Raw genomic sequence first — 22,149 nt, 5'->3', positions numbered from 1 at the left:
ATATTTGTATTAATTAATATAACATATTTTGTATATTATAATCTTAAAACCGTGCATTTTCTGCACGGGCATAAAACTAGTGTGTTGTAAAAAAAATACTCCATAGTACAAATGACAATTACCTAAAAACACTAAAAATACTATTTGAATAACAATACCAAAAAATTACTACAAATTCTAACAATACTAAAAATATTATTGAGTTAAAATTAAATTTGTAGGTCAACTCGTACGTACACCTGTTATAGCAGGTAACAAATACGATGAATGACAACTAGTTTTTGAACCCGTGCACTGCACGGTTGGCAATGTAAATTGCTATTTTTTTTTGGTGAAATATAAGTACATATCAAAAGAAACTGTCGCAATGCAACGGAATCAAGCTAAACAGTGAAATACGACATTTGTGACTCAGTCCAACAAATAACGAAAAAAAGCCCAATACAAAGTACCGATACCAATCACATAATAAACACTAAGATATGTATAAAATGATGAAATCTTGTGGATATCAATGACGGGACATGTAACGTGTATAATGTATATTCATTGCCATATAACAACTATTTCGTCTCATAATTTTATACTTAGGTTGTATATATCGGAAGGTCCGCTTCATAGTGTAGAATATAAAAGAGTGGCCTATTATTGTCCACTATAATAAGAATTTTGTGACTAAATAAATCACAATCCCTTAAAACTGATCTTAGGCATCATATTTAGATCGGAAAAATTTACTAATAGTCATTTGTACTTGCTCTAAAAACAATTGCTTTGTAGATCTCGTGACCAATATGCTCATACTTCGTCCATCTCATTCAGATGTTTATCTTAAAATTGAGAATATTTTAATCATAGGTAAACAAATGATTAAGAAAAAATTACATGTTTTATAATAAAAGTTGCAACTTCGGTCTAAAACCCGTGCACAATGCTCATAAATAAATAAAATCGTTAATGTGTTTAAAAATATGGAGTACGCCAATTATCTTACTCTAACTTGTACTCCTATTGTACACGCATAGCATAATACCCATATCCTCAAATAATTTAATTACCCCTGGTTCACAACTCTGCTAGAAAAGTAAATTTAGCCTCTTATTTTTTTATTTTTTTTAGCAAACAGGAGGTTCTTATTATAGCAAATCAATCTTTGCCAACTTGCCAACTTCAGAATGACTGTAAGAAAGTCGGATACATAAATAATTAAAAACCATGAACAATTCCCCACTTTTCATTTAGCTAATTCGTTCACAATCTTTGTCGAGTCACTTTTAAGAACAATTCTTTGTAGTCCAATCCGCCTGGTTATTTCCATTCCGAACTGAGCTGCAATTCCTTCCACGACATCCACCTTCCAACTCGCTCGCCCTTACCGTGCATAGCCACAATCGTCCCTTTTTTGTCCTTTTCCAAAACTCCAAGACCGACTACTCCACAATCAAAGAGGGTTGCATCAATGTTAAATCTAATGCAATCCACTGGTGGTGGCACCCAAGAAGTTAGGGAAGCCCTTAAATTTTCTATATTTCCTTGAATAACCTTGTCTGCATACTGAGAGTAATCTGTCGCCTCAAGTCCTGTCGAATTCGATCGTATAATTAAAGGATCGGGGTCCTAAAAATAGTCGCATTCTCAAGATATCAATGTTATAAAAAAACACATTAGGATAATTCTACCTAAATTATATTACGATACTATTTTTCAATTGGCAACTTTGTAAGTGGAGTGTGTACCACCCGAATCTCAGTTGTTCATTTGAAGTAAAAAAAAAAAAAAACATAAGTTGTATATACCAAGGTTTTGATTTATGCATGATTAATGGGAGAAATTAAGTCCTTCGTGACATTCAAATAAGAACAAAATTTTCTAACTTTCATGTCTTCACATATTTGGTCGAGGAAAAATTATGTACAATAAAGAAAAAACAGGGGCACTTACATGAACAAACCAAATATAAAGAAAAGAACAATGAAATCATATGGAGCAAAATATCAAATGTAGAAAAAGAGCAGTGGTAATATTTTTCGAAATCTTTCATAAAAATAATTCATATTATATAAACAATAAGCCATCCATCATTTTGTATCAGAAGAAACTAACAATACTCATGAACAATGACATACGTTGTTATAGTTCAAAACCAATTAGATATTATTTTTAAGGTATTTGGCAAAATCCATTTAATCTTATGGAGAAGGGAGTTAATTAATTCAAACTATCTTAATTGAAATGGAAAGATGAGTCAGAATACTAACAATATCACATCTCAATGGTCACTGAAACAAACAATCAAACACGGGTATGAATGAAGCAATGAACTTGAAACTCGAGCAACGCCTAATTCATGCTCTCTTACCGTATCCTTAAATTAAGTAAACTAATGAGGCATAAATCAAAGAACAATATTAAAACAATAACAACGATACAAATAAATTAAGCAGATTCCTCTAGCAAAATCCAATCTATAATCTATATCAAACCATTTTCATACAAAAACAAATCCATCTTCCCTTGATTCAATTCGTGTTCAATCTAGATATGATAATCTTTAGTTGGTCATATTTCAAGAATCATTTTGAAGAATGATTGATGAAAATTTGGGGAAAAAAGAAATAACGGAGCAGATTAGTGTGGAAATAGATGAAAAATAAAATGTTGAATCAAAGATGTAAATTAAAATTAAAATGGCAAGAGAATAAGAGGACATCAATAGGTGGCGGCTAAAAAATACTCCCTCATATTCTACATAAACTTCCCTCTTTCCTTTTTCATCTATTCACAATTCCTTCCCTATTTTCTTGTTTAGAAAAGTTTTATACTTATTTTAATCACTTTACCCCCACAACAATACCCCACCTCACCCCACAACAATACTTATTTTAATAAACTTACCCCACAACAATACTTATTTTAATCACCTCACCCACAATAATACACCACAATACATTTCCCTCTCTCCAATTACCAAACCCCACTACAATACTTTACCTTATTTTAATTTCCCTCCTTAATTCTAGTGCCCCCATGAATATGGAGGTTTATGTAGAATAGGAGGGAGCATGAAGGTTCAGACATATTCTAGGGTTACAGCACTTGAGCGGGAAAACTTTTCATAACATAATGACACGTGTATAGTACAATGAGTAGTGGTTCTTCTATTATAATTGTATATAGAAAGGTTATAGAAATATAGATATTAAATATTACTCCCTTCATGCGGTTGAATTCCACACATTTTAGTAAAAAAAACCTCACGCATATTGAAAAACACATTCTTATTTAAGACGGGTATATCTATGTAAAACTTAAGACATGTCAAGTCATCTGAATTGGACAAAAGCATAATGCATTGGGTAAAGTAACAAAATTGTCTTATGTACACAAGTGGGATGATACTTGATCGCGTTTCATTGTTAAGACGAATACAAATACATCTAGTCTTAAGAAAGGTTAATGATTTGAAAAAACATATGGAAATCAACTAACGGAGGGAGTATATAATGAGGATGTATCTTATTGTGTTCATGTATAATCTACCCATTTTCATAAGGAAAGATTAACTGTACATCGATGATCTTACATTATTTCCAGCGCTATAGAAGAAAGTAACCAATAATTGTGCATAAGAAAATATTGATATATATCCTGACAAAAATAATCCTATTAATTTCTACAAATATATCTTCAAACATCCATTGTTGACTCGATAGGAATTTGATTAATTGATTCACTATCAAATAAATATGACTGAAAATGAGTTTTAAATTTAAAAAGTATCACTAAAATAGCAAATCGATTAGAAAACACATGATCATAACCGGTACGATGAAGACTACAAAAAAAAAATAAGTCAATGATCGTTAAATGAAAACTATGCTTGGTAGTGAACAATTACAGGGTTCTGACTTCTGAGTTCTGAAACGTGAACAAACAGGTGAGAGTGCACTTATATAATCACAATAGCATGAATAGGTTGTCCTATTTGCGAGTAACCAATGAGGCTCGGAGTTTTGATTATTTAACGGGTACAATACTAAGCTTAAACTATGTATTCACAACTTAGAGAGAAATTCCATGAGATAGAACATTCTATTATAATGTCCACTATGATGGCTGAGTACCATGGTCAAATCCTTGTGATAGATAAATCGCTACTCCATATAAACTACACCCAATAAAGGAACATGTTTGTTCTCTTGTGTAGATCAAACTCACAAAGTGAATGTAGGTAATTAATAGGAGACAAAGTAGATTAGAAAAACATATGCGTTTCAAGGAGAGAACAAAAAAAGCAAATCTCATAAATAAACAAAATGAGCGATTAAAATTCTCTTGCAAAATTAATCTAATTCAAGGCTACAACCCAAAATTTTGATAGTCAAACGTAAATCAATAAAATTGCATCAAGAACATTATTGTGAATTTATATCAAATATCATCCCAATATTCTTGATGACATAGAAATAATCATTCATATAAGCATAAATCACATATCGTCAAATTCCGTAATTTATTAAATATGAATACAATTATGAAGTATGCCGTAGAAAACTCGGATTGATAAAAAAAGTGCGAAATTGAATAGCTATGGAAAATTAACCCATGAATCAATCAAAATAAAACGCGATAAAATCAAAACTAAGTGTGGGTAAATTACCTGAAATAATAACCTTCATTCCGAGAATCCATGAGCAGACATTCGGCGGAATCAAAGAGCATCAAAGAAAAGCTTCGTATAAATAAATTACACCCAATAAAGGAATCAATTGATCTTGAACCTGCAAAAGAAATGTGTTGAATGAATTGAACTCGGAGAAGTAATAAAACGCACCACTTTGTAATTACATGAAATAAAAAGTAGAAAGAAATATGGAAATAACTTGAGAAAAGATATCATTAGTTTAAAAGGAAAATAATCAGGGAAGATTGTTTTAGGGTAGAAGATTATACAAAAGAAAAGTATAGAACGACGGCGGATGAATGATATAGGGAAGATTGTTTTAGGGTTAATGAATAGTTTTTGCTTGGGTGGGAAAAAAACAAAGGAGAGAATGCCGTCTAGGATAGTGTTTAGTGGTTGCACATTTTAATTTTAATTGTTTATGTTTTAAATAGAAAATGACACGTGGCATGGGAAGGAGTTGTGACACGTGGCATGCAATGGAGTGGCCGGTTATTGTTTTAATATAATATATGATTACCTAAGTAATGTAAATTTTACAATGGCAATTATACAAAAAAGTGTATAATGGCTGTTTTAGAAAAATATGACTTTCATAGTGGTAGCAAATGCTTTTAACTCCGCTAAAATCACGTTATCATACATCATGTGACATTCACCTAGCTTGTCTATAAAGCCATTGAGATGGACTTATGACCCAGTTCAAAACCGTCAACATCAAAGCACCCTTGTTTTCCTTTACACGAAAATGCTATGCATCAGTTGACGAGTGATAAGCATGAATGACAGCAGCTTTAACAAAAAACACGGCTAACGGCATGTCATTCTTTCGACAAAGATCTACAGCTTAACCACTCTTAGGTGGATGGATCTACTAGTGGATATACAAAGTAACTTACACAGTTACATAATATAAGTCCCAAAAGTTTCCAGCATGTATTAATGTGTATCCGCCACGTTGATAATTCCACCAGCTTCAATCATTCTTGAAACAAAACGGCAAAAATTGATTATCCTCGTGAAACCAGACCGAACACCTTGAACAGACGTCCGAATATCTTCTACCAGACACTCAAATATGTCCTGATTTCTAGCTGTAATTCCTTGCACCTCATAAGGAAGGATTTGTGAAGGGTAGACACCCCTGCATGTAAAACCATGAAAAATGAGCAACAGGCCACCATTGATGACTGTTACCAGGAATCCAGCTTAAACAAAACGTCTAGTTTTCATGCAAAAAAAAAACAATCGTGGTTTATAAAATATAAAATAGTCACTAACAAACATTATGGTCAGCATAAAAATGGTCACTAACTATATAAAAAAAAATCATTGTTGATAAAATGTTGACTAGTGTCTAGTATTATAAAATCAATAGGTCTTGGTATAGACGGGTGAGACGTATTAACGGGTAAAAACCTCTAATAAAATGGGTAGGGGGACAAGGTGGGGCACCCCCCATGTGCTTTCCACTTTATGGCAAATGGGTATTTTGTGAGGAGAAATGGTATCCGTCTATACGTATAGACGGATAGTGTTCGTCTATAACGAGAATTTGTGTTATAAAATGGTTACACACTAAATGGCGCCACTGTTGGTATCAAAGAATTACCGGAAATTTTAATGATCATTTTAAGTCCCAAAGTGAACAATGGAGCTACGGAGTATGGAGATCTCTTAAGCTAGAAAGCTACATTGTCAAAAATCAGTAAAAACAAAGTTGGCAGAGGTTGTCAATCAAAACTATGGACAGAAAAAATAATTGGGATATTCTCTCCTGTACCCTCTAAATTTTTTCTTTTTCTAAGGTATACCCCTCGTTTTTCAGAAAAAAACTTTAACCGACAATAATTCTCTGTTACGAGTTCAGAAAACGGTAATTTTTTTTTTAAACCAATTATCTCGTCAAGGCCTTGAACTTGAAAAAAAAAAATCACCGCTTTTTGAACTCTTAGCCGGTAGGTATGGTTGGTCAAAGCTTTTTTAACGAATAAACTTTGACCAACCATAATTCCCAACTACGAGTTGAGACGTCGGTGAATTATTTTTCAAACTGAAGACCTCTTAAAGACGGTCAATTTAAAAGAAAAAGTATCGTATTCTGAACTTGTAGCCGAGAGTTTCAAAGTTTTTTGTAAGAAAAGAGGGGTACATCTTAGAAAATGAAAAAGTTGAGGGGTACACGAGAGAATATCCCAAAAATAATGAATCTGAGTTGCACTAGTTTGACCTAAGTTTGATGATTTGGAAATGACGAGGACATTATTTTTACAATTGGTCTTCCTTGTGACGGGTCACCATTTGTAGCGGATATTTTGTGAGTTAAAATGGTAATAAAATGGGTTAGTGGAGAAATGGGACCACATGAATAGTGTTGCAGAGAGAGAAAAAGTGGGTACTTTGTGAGGTAAAATGGTATCCGTCACTCCAAAGTGACGGATATGTGCCGTCACAAATGAGAATTTGTGTTATTTTTATGCCTACATGACATGGCTACATGCATCAAGTTGGAATTAAGATAAAGTGTATGCAAATGTTCGAAAAATTTACTGATTCAAACAGGTAATATCAAGAATCAAAGTCACTCTTGCTCCGCTTCTGAAGTCAGTGAAGCACAATTGCAGATCAAGTTTCCCAGCTGCAAAAAAATAACCAGACCCTTTAGTAAATTAGCACAGTTTTGAGCATAAGAGTAAAATAACGTTATCCCAGTGTTTCAATGGCTCCCGTAAATTGTTTGAAATCGAATTCTGTCTTTCTTTTATAAAAACATAAAATTTAAATCGAGAGAAAATATTAAAACCATTTTTAAAAACCGAAATAGAGTTAGGGATCTGGAATGAACCAGGTAAAATCTATAAGAGTCTTAAAGTAGGGCAGGCCTAATTGTCGTGCGATAAAATTATCCCTTTAATTTTTGGGGCATATCTTTATCGCATAGAAACCCTGAAGCACTCTTCCATTTCAACCATCACGCTTTAATTCTGTGAGCCACATCTCCGTCTAACTCCCCATCTTTTTGAATAATAGATCCTAGATATCTGAAAAAATCCGAACCCTCAACAACATTCGCATCGAAAATAATACTCCCCACCTCTGTCGATCTCAACCCCGCCACCTTCGTGAACTGACACCTCAAATACTTAGTCTTACTCCTGCTCAGCCTGAACCCACGAGTCTCTAAAGTCTGCCTCCATAATTCCAACTTTCTCCCCACCCCCTCTTTTGTCTCATCAATCAACACAATATCATCAGTAAACATCATACACCAAGGGATGTTCTGAATATCTCAAGTGAGCATAAAAAACTAGATACAAAAAAAGAATTGATTCTCATAGTGGCCTATGCTTAAGCCTAGAAGGAAAAGTTAACTCATTCAACAAGAGGAAAGCATAAGAAGCATTCTAACTTAAAAAGACAGCAGAGGAATGAAAATTATAAACAAGAGAAGTGAGTATAAAACCGATCTTGGAACTCAACTATCAGCTTAAGCTTAAACTTTTGGTTGAGATGGTTTCTTAACATGGTATCAGAGCCAGTTATGGGTTCGAATCTCACTCCCCTCAATTCTAATGTAGAATATTAAGCACCAGGTTGCCTGCAGTTGCATCTACACTTCAAGCCCAACGTGCATTCACGTGAGGGGGCGTGTTAGAGTATAAAATTGATCTTGAGACTCCAACCATCAGCTTAAACTTTTGGTTGAGATGGTTCATCTATCATGGTATCAGAGCAGTTGGGCATCAACCATAACTTTAAGGTTTTGGTTAACATGGTTCATCTATCAAGAAGGCTTAGATGCTACAGATTTTCGTCAAGTGAAAAGCTCCACCAACAAATCAACAGCGCGCGCATTTTAATTCCAGTATAAATAGCTCCACAACAATCGATTATCTACTTAGTTACGATTATGGTGCACATTTTGTATAACCTTCCAAATTATTATGCTGTTTAATGTAAGTAGAGGACACACTAACAACTTTGGCTTAGAAGAGGGTAACTTGTTAAAGACAAAACATTAAACGTAAAAATAATGCAAAGACACCCTAACAACTAGCTATTTTATACGTAGGATATCCAATCCAAATTTCTACTTCAAACGGATATCTTAATGTAAAGCGTGTGAAATGTATACCCATAGGCCATATCCAATCGAAAGATTTCCAGATATTCTCTGTTATTACTTATTATCCACAAAATTTGGCTTGGACATGGATAGGTCATCAGTCTTGAATTTTTAGATACCTTGCAGAAATTCAGTGGTTAAAATATTCGACCGGATAATCTGAGGTTGCAAGTATATTTTCATAACTTTATCTAAAATTATCAGATCAACGGATTTTTGATATGGATATACGATCATAAAATTCGTGGTTAAAATATTCGATTTTTCAGTTATGATAGAAATCAGATATTAGTACTTTCAAATTTTTTGCTATCGAGCTTTGTATGTGCCTTGTGCTCTTGGGAGCCCACTGTGCACACTGTGCCCCTTGCGGCGCAGTTACACCTAAGCCCTCCGAGGCCGCACCTACTTTAACTACAATGTGGAGTCTTTCAGCAGTAGATAGCTGACTGGATTTTTTTTATTTGGTGTTGCATTGCGCACAGTTTTTGTCTCCATGCACATTATACATTTGTTTTAAATTTCAAATTTAGATCACCACAATCCACACTAGCCTGTTAGTTACAGCGTTCTAGTCATACATTGCAAAACCTTGACGATACCCAAAGCAACAACAGATGTAGAACCCAAGTTCCGAAAATGAACATAAAAAGTGCATACCTAACGGCTGACAAAATCTTGACCATGTCAAAGGTTTAAGCTCCATCATTGCCAGCTGCACTTCTTCCACAACATCAAGAATTATATGCAAACGTGAAACAGTTTTCTGCACAAAAGAACAGTATAATGGCGTCATTTATAAGAGTTACGGTGTAACTATTACTAACCAGTCAGTGTAATTAATAAGGTATATTCTTGCTTCAGAAAGGATTCAAGTAGCATATCACAACGTCTTTCATAATACCAAAACCACTAGCTCAAAAGCATTCTATATCAGTTGACCTACACAGTACACATGGTTGGCCTCCAGTCATTACTTAACTTTAATCAAAAATTTACTTTTTTTGTTAAATGATGAGGTTACATTCGCTACTTCTACTTACGCCAATGTTTAGATTTAGGTGGTGTGGCGCCTATGGCGGCGAGGCCACATGTCGCACAGACATGAGGTATTGAGGTGCATGATATATCTACCTCGTATTCCCTTCTTTTTCACAAACACGTACAATGTTGCAAATACACATGTTTCCCGATATTTTGTTTTCCCACGAAATAGCAGATAGTATACATTAAGACGCGAAAATACAAACAAAATAGTGGTAAAATTTCGAAATAATGATTGAAGTTTCCATATTTCCAATGGAGCCAAAGATTCATTACTCTTTGGTTTTGGATTATGATGGAATAAAGCAAAATGGCTCACTAAAGTGGATGCGCTTCTTTCTCTTGTGAAGTAGTGGTCCTTTGATGCAGTTCTCGACGCAATTTTCATCTTGGGTCACTCGGAAACAGCCTCTTTGTATTGTTAACACAAGGGTAAGGCTGTGTACATCCGACCCCCCCCCTTACCCCGCAATTTGCGGGAGTCATTTTGGCATTGGGGTAATGTTGTTGTTGTAATGATTGATGTGGGCCCATGTGGCCAAAATATGGTGTTTTTTAATATTTACAGAAAAAAAACACAAAGGAAGTTCAATTTCGTTAAGAATGTAAATAGCGGGTTTTAAAACCATGCTTGTAGAAGCTCAGTGCACACACTTACTTGTGTTTGTTCTGCGATGGTCCCCAAGCCTTCATATGTGAGTTGCATATCACCACTCAAAACAAAAGAAAAAGCAGCGGCCGCATCCATATCATTGATGAACATCTGACCCTCAAAAAGATGTATTGATGTGACCACTCAAAAATGAGAGAAGAAATGACGGCAATGTGGGTAACAAAAGGCAATTCGGGTTCAAAAAAGAAAAAAATTCACCTTAGATATTTTTTCCTTGTTCAATCTATTAGTAAGTAATAAACAGGAAGTAGAAGTAGACTTCATGGTGAATCTGCAACATATGCAATGAAGCAAAAACCTCAATTGATGAAGTGCTAGTTTTTAATAAACTTAAATAACCAACAACAACAACAACATCAGAGCCTTAATCCCAAAATGATTTGGGGTCGGCTGACATGAATCATCCTTTCGAACCGTCCATGGGTGAACGCACGCCTCAAAATGCGAATAAAAAAGGGAAGATAAAAAACAAAAGGGAGAACGAAAATGTAATGGAAAGTCAAGGTGAACTTAGGGGTTTTAAAATCGAATTCCGTCTTTCTTTTTATAAAAACTTAAAATTTAAATCGAGAGAAAAGATTAAAACGATTTTTAAAAACCGAAATAGAGTTAAGGATCCGGAATGAACCAGGTAAAATCTATAAGAAAGTGGTTGTTGAAAAAGTGTGTAATAAAGGAGAGAAAAATAAATAAATTAATTTCTTTAAATTAAATAAATAAATAAAAACACTAAATCTGTCAAAAAACATCAAATACTAAAAATCCACATGTATCCTTTTCCCTCCATTGTGCCTCTCTCCGTCACGGACTCTCCTCAAGCCCTTAACTCTCATATCGTGCTTTCTATCACTCAACCATGTCTCTCTCTCGATCTTCCTCTCGCTCTAGGGACCTTTTTCTCATTCTCCAAGTTTCCAAAGCCTCCGAACCAGTGCGCCCATAGGTCTCCTTCTCACATGGCCAAACCATCTTAGTCGGTTTTCCATCATCTTGTCCTCTATTGGCGCCACTTTAACCTTTTCCCTAATCACCTCATTCCTTAACCGATCTTTCCTTGTATGTCCGCACATCCACCTCAACATGCGCATCTCCGCCACACTCATCTTTTGAATGTGACAATGTTTCACGGCCCAACACTCGGAGCCGTAAAGTAGGGCAGGCCTAATTGCCGTGCGATAAAATTTTCCCTTTAATAAACTTAAATAACCATCACCAGATAATAGGTAATGATAAAATTGAGCAAACCTCTGTAACAAAAAACCATCGTGGTCAAACATAATATTTGGTTGACCATGTATGGCGTCCAACCTCTCCACTTTAAACGACTGCAAATGTGACACAAGCAACTTTTCAGTGGGATTCAATACAAATAATTAATCTGTCACAATTAAAGAAATAGGACAACGGAAACCTGCATTTCTGACAGCAGTGATTGACATGCAACCATTTTCTTGAGAGAACTTTTCACATATGCAGCTGTTTCCGTACTAGTTAACTCTTTCATGTCTTTGAAATAAGAATAGAAGGATTTGTTTATCTTCCTTATTTCACCTTCTGAGTCTTCGAACTCCTTTCTCAGCGAACATAGTTCGGCAGAAACCTATACAAGAAGGAATAGAGTATTCAGCACTATATATCTATAATAGCACAAGTACAACAAAGTGCAGATGTGCGTCAAAAGAAATTAAGAAAGACAATGGCGCAAAGATGGTCCCAAAATGCAACTGGCCAGTATTTGTCAGTTCAAACAATAGATTTAGCTGCAATTATTTTATCTAATCACAAACCCAGAACAAGAAATCAACCAAAATAAACCTACTTTCAGATCAACCAAACTTTGAGACCGTCTATCACATAAAGCACCAAATTGTAGCAAGACAGGTCTGCTTTTCTCTTTCACCTCAGTTTAACTTCAACTACATTTTGAGAAAAACGAGTAGAATAAAAAGGAAACAGAATGCATCTTTATGAATCCTTGAGTACTTCCTCTAGGATAAAAAATCCCATGGACATAGCCATAACTTCAGATATCCTTGAGTACTTCGTCTAAGATAAAAAGTCTAATGGACACAGCCATAAATTTAAATTCCCAAGCAATAGAAATTGAAGACAAAGGTTCAATTAGCCTTTACAAAAATAGAGAGTTCCACCTCAACATAAAAGCACATAGCTAAATACATTCTTCCTAGCACCATGGACAAATACACTCTACAAGACAGCTTACAACCATGGAATTAGCTCTCAGTTTGAGATTTGATCTCACAAATATACCGCAGCCTGATCTCGACCATTATGGTATACATGCAAGCCAATACCACCATTAAATATGGTCACACCAACCTTGAAGATAACTCGAGCACAATACGGAGTTGCAGCTGATATTTTATTCAAGCACCAGGCTTACAGCAGCTTCACTCGCTATCAGTATACTCCCTCCTATTCTACCTTACCTTCCTATTTCCTTATTGAGCTGAGTCAGACTATCTTCCCTATTTCCTTATCAGGACATACAAGTGTGTATGGATAGACCAAAATACCCCTCCCAAAATTAAAATCTCAGCCCTAAGCCCCCAACCCTTCATTATCTCCTCTATCCAGCTCCGCCACCTCCACAACCTCACCTCAGCATTAACCCAACCCCATCACCACCACCCCCTCCCATCCCCATGAAACGCCCTCAACCACCCACAAAAACATCCCAACCCCACTATCAACACAGACGGCGACACACCTTCCCCTTCACCCTCAACAACCTAAACTCACACCAGTATACAAAAACACCCACTTCGGAATCCCTTTTTCCCACCTTTGACATCCCTGGATTTAGGGTTTTCAGGGGTGAGGATGAGTTTTTAAGGGTTGAGATGGGTGTTTTGTAGGGTGGGGAAATTCTCGAGGCGATCGCCAAGGGTGGTTGGGAGTTTTGGAAGGCGTTTTCAGTGATGTCGGGGGTTCTAGTTGTTTGCAGCTGGTTTGGTGGTAGTTTGGGTTGGCTTGGTGATGGCTGAGGATGGGTGGGTGGTTGTTGGGGCTGATTTGCAGGCGGATGAGGAGTGGGTTCAGGATCTGGGGAAAAAACGTTCAGGATCTGGGGAAAAAACGTTCAGGATCAGGAGTGTTTAACGTTCAGGATCTGGGGAAAAAACGTGATGAAGTACTCCTCATAGTTACATGATGGCATGACTACAAATCTTTAATGTACACTTGAATCGTCATATCCTTTAAGGCTTTAAGTGGTTTCCTATTTTCTCATTAAAGAGGCTCTAAGACAGCGAGGTTCATGTCATATCACCCTGAATCCGTCACTTCATTTATAGGAATTAGGAAGACACTAATTCCAAAAGTCAAAATTTCAAACACCTGATACAACTAAAAATAGTCCAATTCTGCCAAAGAAACTTTGGCCAGGCAGCATAAGAAGGTTTGGAAGTAAACTTCTCTGCCCCTTCAATTACACATATCATGTTTGCAACAACCCTTGTCATCAGCTAAGAGCCAAGAATCAGTCAAACCTAAAATTTATATTTAGACGCACTGCTAACAATAATTTGTGGAAAACATAGCCAAATAAACAAACTGAGATGCTTTATATCATAAAATGAAAATAGGCAATGTGGACATTTTTTCCAATGATACCAAAAGAAGTGAACTATTATTTAGGTTAGTGAGTGTAATGGAATCAATAGTCCAAAAACTGTGTTTCCTTCTTACTTACAGGAGTAGGACAGTCGCTGCAAATCTTATGATTTATGACCAGCCCAAAACAAAAGACTATTTAAAAAAAAAAAAAAAAAAAAAAAAAAAAAAAAAAAAAATGAAGGAGAGAAGAGTATAGAAGATATACCAAACTACGGTTGTCAGTATCAGTACACTGGCCTTCAAGTTGCAAGCAACCAATTTGGCGTATTTCACCTCGTCTACTAATAAGGTCACAACTTGAAATCATTTTCTCTGATTCATCAACTCTAGACTTCATTCTAGAAGCTTGGTCCTGCATACCAGGAATTAGTGCAATTAAGAAGGATCGGTTAGATTCAGTCGATAAGAATGAGGTCAAGTGAGATAGCAGAAAAGATAGAATTAACAATTGTACCAATAATTTGTCCCTCTTGAGACGTACTAGCTGCAATTTCGCTTTTTGATACACAGTTTTATACAGTAGCAATTTTGTATCGGCCACTCTACAAAAATTAATATATGAGTTCACGTCCAAATCTGAAGATTAGAAATTCAGATGTTTCACCTCAACAGGTATAACATTACCTTGTGCTATGTGCTGACTCCAATAATTTCTGCAGAATTCGGTAGAGCCAGGTGTTGTTAAATAGAAATTTTAACCACATTTTACCAAGTTAATATGTGCTTGCTGAATGAACAATAAACAACTTTTAATGAAACAACAGACTTGAGACCTTACTTCGTGATGAAGAAGCTCATAACTTTTCAGCTTGTCCAGGTACACCATAATATCATCCAGCTTTGCAACCTGGAAGAAAAAGAGGTGAATGTTTTCTTAGATGGCATTTATTTTAAGTATTTCATGGTCAGCACTCAGCAAAGCTCAACAATTGGATAATGTTAACAATTAGCCCATTAAATGATACAAGTAGATATCTCAAATTGCCTCAGAAGAGTACATGCCATTGCCACATCGAACTTGTCACTTATAGGAATAAGCAGCTGTTTTGTCACTCCGCAGAAGCTAGTAAATACCTACAAGGTGAATAGTAAATTTAAGAGTAAATACCAAAAAAAAATCTATAGATATTTGCTTCAGGTAGCTATTTAAGGTAAAACCAACTGAAAGCATAGCATTACATCAGCCCAATCTCTTGATGCTAAATCACTTTCAATACAATGAGACCCCTTGTGGTCTTCCTCAAAGTTCTTCTGATCTTTGCATAACTTTGGCTTATGCGATAACAAGTCATGATCATCATGATCATGAATCTCATCAAATAATTTCCTTTTGTGACTCAAAGGGCCATCACTGGCACAAATATCAGATGATTCCAGTAAGAGCTGAGCATCTTCATTATATTTGCTAATTAGCTTATCATGAGGTGCATCACACTGTCCTTCAGAAAAGTTCACTTCTGCTTTATCTCTCAAGTCACATGTTACATTCAGCATCATGCTGCAAACCTGCTTCTCTATAGGATTATCAAATACCTGTTCAATCAATCATCAATGAAAAGAGCACAAGACAATGAAGATCTATCATTTACGACAGTGTGCTAAACTTAATTGGAATAGCAAACAACATGCTGCTTTCCAAGGCAAGATGTAACAGTAATATCTAACCATTCAGCACAAGCACAGACTTCTATAGCACATCAACAACATAGCTTAGTCCCTAAATAATTTAATCTGGCTACATGAACCGCTATGAGGAAGCATTCGGGAAATATAAAATAAAAAAAGGCAGGGAAGAAGAGAGAAAAAAAGGGAGACATTTGAAACGAAAGAAACATAAGCCATAAATATCATTATCATTACCCCATTGCTTATAAAAGGTCTTTCGCACACAAATGGATACAGGGACTTCGGCATATGCAACCTTTTTTTTTTTGCAACAGCATAACGGGTGTTTCCGAGAAACGTATAACCCTAGTAAAGGGGTACAATCTACTACATGAAAATAAAGGGGAAAACGGTGTTAACCATTTTGAGTTGGTCCATATTACTCTTATGATTTATATCCCAAAGCCAAAAGAATAATACAGACATGAGAAAGGTGAGGATAAAAACATGAACAAACAAAAAAAATGTGTAACTGAGACAGAGAACAGAGAGTATGAAGGGAGAAATAAATTATAGGACAATTTAAGGTTACTAAATATGACCTGGACTGGCAGCTCATCTGATCTAGCATCTGAAATTAGAGTACAACCAGGAATAGATTGCATTCTCTGCACTGGAACGTCCATAGTGGAGGAAGTTAATGTCCTCCCAGTTTCAACATCATTATTCGAGCTGATTACATTGTGAGATTTCAAGACCTTATCCTTCAAATCAGCCTTAGCAGGTTTACTCAACTGATGATCAATGTCACATGAAGACAGCTTTGATTTTTTTTTTTTCTCAACAATCAAACTACTGTAGTTTTCGACAGTAGAGGCTAAACCATCTCCCTCTTTGTGACCATGATGATCTACATTGGACATGATCAGACTTTCATAAAGTGGAGAAGCTGAGACCTTGTCTACCACTCCACTTGCAGGCAAACAAGCAATATCACCAAGCATAACCGTGTTGATACTGTCTTTTGAATCATTGAATGTGATATCTAACAAAGAGAGATCACTTCGCATAGATTGTAGAGTTTTTATAGCAGGTGTTTCCATTTCAGATTCATCGCTGTCTCTTGCCTTGCAATTCAATGACCCTGTTTCTACAGAAGATGTTGAAGAAGAAACAACAAGACGTCTTGCAGAAGTTTTAGGAGACGGTGAACTTTTATGCAGGCTCAAGGATTCTTCATTTTTCTCAACCTCGATACAGCTTTCAGACTGCACTACTCCTGTATTTTTCAAATCATAGCTATCTCCATCACTTTCCCTATTGAATTGTCCATCAGACTCAGCAAAACGCACATACAAGCAAGCAACAGGGGCATCAAAACGAGTAAATGATATATCCTTACTAGCATATTCCACATTCTTGTCTCTTTCCAAATATTTTGGTGATAATCCATGAACTCTTAATTTCGAAGCATTTCCCTCAAACTTCGAAGCAGAAAGAAACGAAGTTTCAAGCCTTTTGAGTCTTGAAACGCTTTTTGCAAAAACTGAAGTACTCCAAGCACGGTTTTGAGTTCCTCTAACATGAAATACCTTATCATCCTGAGGTGAATTCTGTAGAGGAATTTCAAAGCCATATGGATCCTTAAATATCTGCCTACGTTTAGAAAGTAATGAGGATATTGAGCCAGGATTTGAATCTATCCTACCATTTCTATCCTTCTCCAATGGAATATCCTGCAATCACAAAAGAATTGGACAGTACTAACAAATCACAAGACTGGAGGGGACACAGAGAAATCCATGCTTAACTTTACTTGAAAAAAGAAAAAGAAAAGAAGACAATGGAACGAAAATGTCCCTATAACTGAGCATTAGTTACATCTTCAACATTATTGCGATGCCCTTAATGAATCTTCTGCCATGTAGGGTAAGGAAGAAGTATAAAGCAAAAAAAAGTTATCATTCATCAGCCATGCATCTTTCTGCTAGTAATGTTGATCCGTTCATTACGCAAGTAAAGGCTATATGGCCCATCTCAATCCATTATACAGGATTAATCGGGTCGCACTTTCATATCTTAAAATAAAGCCGTTCAAAGCCCATATTCAAATTTTAGATACTTGGGGAAGAAGGGGGGAGTACTTATTTTTTCAGTGTCATTTAAATGCAAATTTCATGTGGTGTGCACATGCACACATCTATAACACACATCACGCCTGAAGTTCCTTAAAATCTTAGATATGGTTCAAAAAAAGGGAAAAAGGAACTTGAAGCACCATAAGTACTCATGCTGAACTTTATAGTTGAATGCAGTCATGTTTTCTTAGTACTGGAGAACAATTTTAAGAAAATATAACTATTCAATCGACAATATACCTAGTTGTCGTTGTAATTAACTAGTGGGTCACGGGCTATACCCACAAGCCGCCACAATTCCCAGCAGCATGTTCATCTTCTAACTGTTTTTTGGAGAAGTTCATCTCATGAACTAAAATCCATGAGTCCGCAACTTTTTTTGTGGTTGATGAGCTCTAAACTTCTAAGAGCAATAGCAATAGTGGTTCTTATGCTTGGGGTTGTCAATAAGAACCCAAAATAAAAAGTTATTCTATTGCAACTACAAGTTTGTTCTTAATTTTAAGAATTAAGTTCTAAAATAAGAACTTGGTTTGTTTATACATGGAAAATTGGGGACCAATAAACATGACTTTGAAAATTGTGAATACCAATTACATATTTACTATTTTTCATTTAAGAACTTTATACAAATGTCATCTATTGTGAATAAAAGTTCTTAAACATTGGAATTAATGAAATGTGTCGTGGCAAAAGAAGAACTTTATATAAACTTCTTCTATTGCTATTGCTCTAAGTGTTCATTGATATGCATTTCCTTACGTGATCATAAAGAGACTCTTACATGTGTCTGAAGAAAAGTAGCTTGAATATGTTCATTAATTGGGGTTATAGAACCTGGACCATCGTCCACTTCTTTTGAATGACTTTGAGTTTTCTCACCAAGAGTAGCATCAGAAATGTCACCATTTCGTTTCTCAACATTCAGATCTACAGAAATTGCCTCAGCGGATATCTCCAGAAAATCATTTTTATGGACAGAACCTGCATCTTCACTGTCAGTTTGATCAAAATTATCACATCCACTTAAATCATGACTACGCTTTGGATTAGATGCACACATGGAGTTTGAATATTCAATATCACCAATAAGAGACATAGCCTCCACACTCTCGTTGCCTTCAGCCAGTAAAACATCCAATTCAGGAGGCAGCTGTCCATAATCATAATTGTAGTGGTGCGTCCCCAAAAGACTCATATCATCAGAATTGCCACTGTCATTAACTTTAGTAACACGCAAAGAAGAATGAGAGATACGATTTCCGTTTCCGGTCAGTACCATCAAATCACCAAGACTAGCTTCAGTGGAGGTTGCCCCAGGAGTTCTCTCGCCAAAAGGTACTCGAACCCCTGTTGGCGTTTTAAATTCTCCTCCAGAATCTGATCTTGCTAGACTGCGAAAGTTCATAGAAAAAGCAGTCGAATCCATTGTAACTTCATGATTTTCATCTGATATAGCAGAATCTGATAACCGTCCAGGTCTAATGAATTCAGCTGATACAGGCCCGAAAAAGTTATCCTCTGCAAAGATTGAGGAACTTAAATATGAAATTAGGATAATGTAGGAAAGTAAAACCAATATAGTCAAGTAAAACGGATGAGCCGATAATGACTAAACAGCTAGCAATTTATGCACACTATCAGACCGAACTTCAATGTGCACAAGCAATAGCCAGTTAGCCACCAAGTGTCCGCAAAATTTATATTTTACCACTAAAGTATAGTTTCCTTTAGCCTACACTTGACACCATGATTATAAATATCGCATCTAGAGACACATATATCACACAGACATGTTCATCAAACGATATAAGACAGGGCAAGACACGTCAATTAACCAAATACAGTTTTTAAGCCAAAAGGACCTAATAATTGTCATCTTAAATATCAACACCAGTTGTAGAAAATCTCCAACAAGTCTTTGAACAAACACCAATCAATTGGCAATCGTTACAGTCACTTTAATACTTTAAGCTTGAAAGAAAGAACGTGTGCATGGAGGTTAGCTCAAGCACCTCTCACTAGTTCTATAGTACAATAGAGCACATTTTCTTTTTTTTTTTAAGGTACGATCAAACACAGATAATTAGATAGCTCATTGATGAGCTCCCATTTCTACCTACATTTCATTGCAATTGGAGCTCAATTAGTAGCATTTGGAAGCGGTTTTTTGGACATTTTAATGCTCTTTAACCAATCCCAAGTGCTACTACATTTAACAAAGAATTTTCAAGAAGGATTTGAGAGTAATAAGAAGCAAGGGAAGCATCAAAGGAAGGCCAAGAACAAGCACCAAATAGACCTTGAAGAAGCCTTTCAAGAAGGAAGCGAAGGATGAATTGAAAGCGGAGTTCAGCAAGAAACTCGCACCGTGCGAATTTCCAGTACAAAAATTTGCACCGTGCGAATTTTCTGGATTTCCTCAATTTTTGTTACGGGCTTGTGCTCATCTTAAGGCCCATTAATCTTCTGCATCTTAGGACTATAAATAGATGAACACCACTAGGTTTTGAGTATCTTATGCTTTAATTTCTAATCAAGTTGTAATTTGGAGAATTATCATCTTATTTGGAATTTAGATCTATTATGGAGAACTAATCTCCCTTCTTAATCCAATCCAAAAGTGTAAACTTTGGTTGTAAGACTCTTTAATCTTTCCCTAATTATTATTATTATTGTTAATCCTTTGAGTTTATTGTTGGAATTTTGGAAATCTGGTTTAATTTGAGTGATTAAGTGTGATCTCCTTGTTACTTAATTTAATCAAGTTCCTTAATTTATTGTTGTTAGGATTATTAAGTGTGATTTCCTTGTAATCTCATCTTTGCAACACCTTGTTATTATGCTAATGAATGTGATTTCTTCTTGGCTTAATCATCAAGTAAAGGATTAACTTGTAATTAAGCATTAATTGTGTTTTCATTGTGTCTAATTACCCTTATTGAATCTCTACTTTTATCTTCTTATTACCTTGACCAATGTATGTGATTTCTACTTGGTAGGATTGATAAGTTGGATTAATTGATTAAGTGTGATTTCCTTGTCATTTAACCACTATTAAGGAGATTTAGGAGAGTAATCTTCACAAAAAGGTGATAATATATAATTAAGGGATTGATTGTGTCTAGGATCGACCAAAGTGGTTCACTAAATGGGTTGGGTTAAGTTTCCTCTCATATTTGATAATCATCTTCAATTGCTTACTTGCTTGCTACTCTTGTTTGAATTCCATTTTGTTGCTTGAAAACCAAACCAAACCAACTCCCCCCTTTTTATTTACATACTTGTTGATTTGTCACAATTGTTCTAATTGCTCTTTCGATTACACCATTGCAAACCCCCCTTCTCTTGGGTTCGATCACATTACTTGCTACTTACTTGTTTTATAATTAGTATTAACTAGTACGTATTGTGGTATATAAATTGTTAATTTGACCGTCTTTTATAGCGACGTTTTAGGCGTGTCACTCATCAAGCTGATATATTGATTGATCACGGTTTTCCTGCTTACAATAAAGGTTTGTTTAGTTTGGGATAGCTACTTCATCAACATTCGCCAGAGAACCCACATTTCCGAAAACTTATTTACTACTAAACACATCAAAAGTAACAAATTTCTTCACTATACGATGTTGCTTATCGACAATTCAACATCCTAATTAAAAAGCCACTAACTTAACCTTCAATAAAATCTTCAAAGGAAAGGATTACCATCAGTAGCAGACCCGAAACAACTACCAGACGAAGGCGATTCCATAGGCCGAAGAAACGCGCTCTTGATCACAGTTTCAACATCATCATCACCATCCGAATCATCGCTACTGCTACTACTTCTACTTTGAAGCAATTCCATCATTTCACCACTCTCAGTCCTACTGAGCTTCCCATTGCTAGAATTTAACTCCTCCTTCGAAGCATTATCCGGTGTTGATTCCGATTCGTCGTCTCGATTGAAGAAGTGAACTGCAGTTGTCTCGGCGAAGCTTACTCTTCTCGCCCGTTTTTTGTGTATCGTTTCTTCTTCCATTTCGTTGTTATCAGGAATTTTTGCCGACATTGTTGGTGTGTTGAGCGATTAGGATTGAAATGGAGTGGAATTTGGGGATTAAATTGGGGATTTATTCAATTTTGAAGGATTAGGGTTTATGATTTGGGGGAGCGAGAGTGGAGTAAGGGTGGAAGGTTTTGTGCGGGAAAGTTGTGTAATTGAAACTTTGAAAGAGAGGTCGGGACATAGGTG

General features: G+C 35.8%; 1 protein-coding gene across 2 annotated transcripts; it reads right to left on the bottom strand.

Moving 5' to 3' along the window:
* Positions 1-4,456: 4,456 nt before the first annotated feature.
* On the bottom strand, positions 4,457-22,144 carry LOC141626286 (uncharacterized). 2 transcript variants are annotated; one of them, XM_074440188.1, is made up of 17 exons: positions 21,621-22,144; positions 18,694-19,430; positions 16,374-17,507; positions 15,346-15,699; positions 15,169-15,240; positions 14,945-15,013; positions 14,791-14,819; positions 14,621-14,708; positions 14,372-14,518; positions 11,939-12,127; positions 11,773-11,852; positions 10,726-10,798; positions 10,513-10,617; positions 9,471-9,576; positions 7,235-7,322; positions 5,584-5,828; positions 4,457-4,781 (listed from the first exon to the last, which is right to left on the bottom strand). In XM_074440188.1, the coding sequence occupies exons 1-16, from the start codon at positions 21,964-21,966 to the stop codon at positions 5,624-5,626; spliced, it is 3,822 nt and encodes a 1,273-aa protein (XP_074296289.1). In that variant the 5' UTR covers positions 21,967-22,144; the 3' UTR covers positions 4,457-4,781; positions 5,584-5,623. The 2 variants fall into 2 exon arrangements, with proteins under 2 accessions (XP_074296289.1, XP_074296288.1); XM_074440187.1 differs by lacking the exon at positions 4,457-4,781 and having other exon boundaries at positions 5,259-5,828.
* Positions 22,145-22,149: the final 5 nt, after the last annotated feature.

Source organism: Silene latifolia, chromosome Y (genome assembly GCF_048544455.1).
Source record: "Silene latifolia isolate original U9 population chromosome Y, ASM4854445v1, whole genome shotgun sequence".
Classification (NCBI taxonomy): Eukaryota; Viridiplantae; Streptophyta; class Magnoliopsida; order Caryophyllales; family Caryophyllaceae; genus Silene; species Silene latifolia.
Note: the sequence above shows the minus strand (reverse complement) of the source record. Positions and strands in the feature narration are given on the sequence as shown.